At 37.2% G+C, this 4,904-nt stretch overlaps 1 protein-coding gene across 8 annotated transcripts; it reads left to right on the forward strand.

Moving 5' to 3' along the window:
- The first annotated feature begins 21 nt into the window (after window positions 1–21).
- Window positions 22–4,490, forward strand: LOC111461532 (protein FLX-like 3). Of its 8 annotated transcripts, none has more exons than XM_023105092.1 (6): window positions 22–234; window positions 550–1,952; window positions 2,065–2,601; window positions 2,767–2,909; window positions 3,040–3,932; window positions 4,030–4,490. In XM_023105092.1, the coding sequence occupies exons 3-5, from the start codon at window positions 2,075–2,077 to the stop codon at window positions 3,153–3,155; spliced, it is 786 nt and encodes a 261-aa protein (XP_022960860.1). In that variant the 5' UTR covers window positions 22–234; window positions 550–1,952; window positions 2,065–2,074; the 3' UTR covers window positions 3,156–3,932; window positions 4,030–4,490. The 8 variants fall into 8 exon arrangements, with proteins under 8 accessions (XP_022960860.1, XP_022960887.1, XP_022960895.1 ...); XM_023105119.1 differs by having other exon boundaries at window positions 550–1,178; XM_023105127.1 differs by having other exon boundaries at window positions 550–582.
- Window positions 4,491–4,904: the final 414 nt, after the last annotated feature.

Raw genomic sequence — 4,904 nt, forward strand, 5'->3', positions numbered from 1 at the left:
CAAAAAAAAAAAAAAAAAAAAAAAAAAAAAAAAAAAAAAAAAAAAAAAAGGCCTAAGAGGAAATCAAATAAGCAGCATAGGCAGAGGATATCGTCGGGCAAAAGAAGCTGTGAAACAAGACGTTTATGATCAACCTGTCCTAGGGTTCCAATCCTCCCAACTGGTGAACCCAATTCTTCCCTCGTCCGAGATAAGACGATTTTGGTTGACGCTGCAGATCTCATTTTGCTCCGTGTAAGTTTGTTTTCTTCCTACTTGCTTAATCTTAACCGCCGATGGATCGGAAATTCGTCGCCTAAGAGGCTGTCCCCACGGAGGATTTGACTCTGTTTTCTTGAACAATGATTGTTTTTCTTAGCTATAGGATCTCTTCGTACATCGGACATCGGAAATTTTCGTCTTTGATTTGTTTCCTTTCAGGCGACTAATCGAAGGAATAGGGGCTAAATATTGTTATAAATTCATATATGTTTATTTACTTCTAGTTTTGTTAGTATATATGTATGCATATATTTTCAATCTTTAGATGTTTTATTTTCGATTGGTTAGGCGATGGTTCTTCTCCGGGTGAGTATCGTTTAGGTAAGATAGTAAATCCCTCCTCTTATACATTGTATGCAAGTTTTTCCGGGAAATTTGCAATTCTGAATAGAGAATTTCCATGGTTGAATATGAAGGATATCCAAGTTATGTAAGTTCAATAATAACATCTTGCTATTCGGTGGATTTGAGATATTTGGTTTCTTTCGATCATGAACGGATGATACCTTTCTGCTGAATGACGCTTTTCAAAGTTCAAGCAATTTACTAGGAATACAATGGATTTTTTCATCCATGAGACCGGTGGCACTGTTGACAATGAATTGCAGCTGTATGGGAAAAAGAAGCCTCGGAAATACAATGATTGAGGTAGTGAGGGAATAAGTAATGATTTTAGAAGACAGAGAGATCTTGGAAACGAGGCCTGTGGGCCTGTTTCCGGGGTGTGCGGAAAAACTAAGGTTGGGGGCTAATACATCCGACATCTGAAGAATTGAATGATTAGATTCGTCACGCAGATTGTTCTTGGAAGAAATGTGGAGTTCCTCAAATAATATGCACCCAATCAGTATTTTGATTTCTTGAATGATCTTTTTTCAAAGTTGGTTTGCAAGAAACCGTATTGGTATTTGCTGAAGGTATTTTTGGTGGCCTGTGAAGTGAATTTGAAGTACCTTTGTGGATTATTTGTAGTTTCTGAATAAACAAAGAGGAATGTCCCTTATTTACTTTTCGAAATTTGTTGTAATTGACTGCATTATGCTTCTTTAACTGTTCTTTTGAAGGCCTCTTGAATGGTTGCTTGACTGTTCTTCGAAATTTTCTGTTTGTATAGCAAAAGCCCAAATCTTCCCTTCCTGCAGTTTGACTAATGTTAGGTCTACATCTTGAGATGTCAACAAGTGGAACATTCTTCTGTTTAGGTTGACCATTAGTTTCCATTGATATTGATCTACCAAAATAGGCTGTCGAGGAGTTCTTTTCATGAGGTGAAAGAAGGATGGGCATTGATAATTTACCATCATTTCTTTAGTCATTTAATGAATACCAAGGTTGATGCTCATCTGGCTGTGGGCCATAAGGCTTTGGATTATGAGATTAGGTTGTCATTTGTTTTCCATGAATAGCTTAGATAGGAGTGAGACCTTGGTGCTCATGTTAGAGATATTTGTGATCTAGCAGAAGTCTTTGTTTTTTAGAGTAGTGGGCGTTTTTAGAATTAGACAGCAAGGTTCAATGGAGTGTGGATTGGGTTTGACATATTCAATGTTAGTTTAGTAATTATTGAAATTCCCCGTGTGGGTATGGTGTGATTTGAAGCTTCTTAAGCCAAGTGATGGACTTAATTTGGGGTGCTGGATTTTCGGTAGTGCCAGTGTAGCTTAGAACTTCCTGAAGCTTTAAAACATTAGGTGCTCTATTCTGGGCTTAAAAGACTACTTCATTACTTGACATTTGAGTTCAGCTTGGTTTAAATGAAAAATGTGCTTCCACCATTGGGTAATTATTACATCATTTCTGCAGGATTTTGAGTATGGCAGGGAGAAATCGCTCATCCCGCCACATTGATGGTTACCGAGTATCCCGTGATGTCCATAGACCTTACATAGACCGAGTACCAGCACCCCTGCCCATTCATCCTGCAGCTTTAGAGGAGGAACTTGACTTGCAACATCGAGAAATGCAGAGAATTATTTCTGATAACCGCATGGTTATTGATGATAATACAATACTTCAAAGGGAATTATCAGCTGCAAAAGAAGAAATTCACAGATTGAACCAGGCTATACCCAAAATTTTGAATGATAAAGAAGCACAATCCAGGGAGTTGCTTGAAAGAGGCTTGAAGCTAGAAGCTGAGCTTCGTGCTTCGGAGCCTTTAAAGTCTGAGGTTATGCAGTTAAGATCTGAGATTCAGAAATTGAATACTTTGAGGCAGGATTTGTCTTCTCAAGTCCAAAGCCTCACAAAGGATGTTACTCGATTGCAAGCTGAAAATCAGCAGCTAAATGCTATGAGAGCAGATATGGATGGATTGCACAAGGAGCTTATTGAGGCCAGGTTCGAAATGGAATTTTTAATTGATTGGTGTTGGATCCTAGTCTATGTTTTGGTCTATTTCTAGTTAGGATTTGGTACTGTATGCTAGGGCAAGTGCAGATAAACTTCAAGACCACATTAATTAGTCTTTTCCATGATTGAATTGATCGTGCACAATGTTTTTAGGAGGGCTTATGAATATGAAAAGAAAGCCAATGAAGAACAAATTGAACAAAAGCAGGTGATGGAGAAGAACCTTGTTTCAATGGCTCGTGAAATAGAGAAACTGCGAGCAGAGAAGCTCAACATAGAGAGAGCACGGGGATTAGGTTAATTCTTTCTTTCTTCTAAGTTTCCTTTCCTTTTTTCTTTTAACAAAATTATTATCAATATGTGGACGTCTGGTTTCCTGCAACAACGGTAGCTAGTTGGTTTTAAGCTTCTGTTATACCTTTTTAGGTGCTGAGGGTTATGGGATCTTGAACAGAAGTCCTGAAATGAGATATGCAGGTGGTGCATATGGTAATAGCTATGGTAGTTCTTGGGCACCATATGAGAAGCGTAGCCGACGTTAAGTTTCGAACTTCCTCTTAGATGTCCATTGGAGTTCAATATCTGGTTTGGCATCTTTATTTTCTCAGAGGAGAAGCTGCGTTTGCGAAGTACCATTTTCATGGTGTGAAGTATGAACTAGTTAAGATTGTTACTGTAGCTGCTCTTTTAGTACATTTACTCTGTGACTAAAGTTCTGCTTTCATTGCATTTATACTACGAGTTTTTCTTATGCGATTTTATTTAGTGGCTGCAGTAGCAGAAAAAAAAAAATACAGAAAAGACTACTGGCTGGGGAAAACAGTGTTTGAAGTTTTTCAACTAATCTTTTCTTTTTTTGTTTTAAAAAAAAAAAATATGATGGTTACTTTGCAGTCAATTAGCAGAACAAATGTTGGTGGAGAAGTTTGATCTCGTGAAAAGTATTGGGATGAAAACATATTGAGGGGGATATACTTTGATTATCAACCCTATATTCAGTGTTTTCCAACATATATGCTTGTATGGAGGGATCCGGCCCCTTGGCTCTTGGAGAAGCTTTTATTAGGTATCCGGTTCCGCTGAGCTCAACGAGCACCCTTTTTGAAAGATGATGTTTTCAGCACATGCCCATGTAAGTGAGTTTCTTGACAATACGTCATGTATGGAGGGGTTCGGGTTCAGTTGCTTCATTGGAGATGAGAACAGCCTATATTGGTGACGGGAGTTTCATGAAGGATCCTGTCATGTGGAGCATTAGATAAGGAAGCCTATGTAGCTTAGTCGAAGATAAGAAGCCGATTAAACATTTCAATACATCCGTAATTATCCCACTCTTTTACCCTATTAAATAGAATTTTCTATTGTTTTCATTGGATGTTCCTCTGAGTTTCTATATGCTTGGTTTGGTTTGATCAGTAGGTTAATGCCCCCTATCTCAATTTTGAGGATCCTCATTTCATGACTGAAATACTTCTCCACCTCAACACATCAAACTGCTTGAAGCAGCCCCTACTGCTGACTGCTATCTAAGAAGTGCACATGAGGGAGAGGTCTGTGGTAATCTTTAAATCCTGAATTTCACGTCGTTGCATTTAGATGGTAAACTTTAAATCCTGATATTCATATTGAGGGTCCTTTGGTTCCAGGCATGGGAGGTTGGTTAAGCCTTAGTTTGTTAAGTTTGTATTTAGATGGTATAGAAAATAGGTTTGTTAAGTTAAGAGTTTGTTAAACCAGTGTTTGGATTGGTGTTCACTCTGGGTTTGTTCTGATTTCTCCATTCTAGTTTGTTAAACATGGGTGGTTTGTTAAAAGTGTATTTGGGTAGCAAATTTGAAATTTATAATAAATAATAGGTGATTTATGTATTAATTATTTAATTTAGGTAATAAAAACCGTATATTGTATGATATTTAAAATATAACATTTATTATGAAATTAGAGAGTATTACTGTATTTCTGAAAAGATTTATGAACTATATTATTATAAATCTTTCTTCAAATTATTCCTAACTTGTTATGGCAATTAAAGTGGAGGTTTTGGAGTGTTTTTGATCTGGTTTGCAAAGATGTTATTGGGTGTAATGGAGGAAATTGGAGGTGAAGCAAACATGATGGCACCGGCAAATCAGGCTGAAAGTGAAATCAAGATCCCAAGGAATGAAGAAATTGCAGGATGTGATGAAGGAAGGATGCGATGAGGAAGCACCCGGAACTTGAGCATGAGCAAAATTCGACACCAAAAAAAAAAAAAAAAAAAAAAAAAAAAAAAAAAAAAAAAAAAAAAAAAA

Source organism: Cucurbita moschata, unplaced genomic scaffold (genome assembly GCF_002738365.1).
Source record: "Cucurbita moschata cultivar Rifu unplaced genomic scaffold, Cmos_1.0 Cmo_Scf00002, whole genome shotgun sequence".
In the NCBI taxonomy this organism is placed as follows: Eukaryota; Viridiplantae; Streptophyta; class Magnoliopsida; order Cucurbitales; family Cucurbitaceae; genus Cucurbita; species Cucurbita moschata.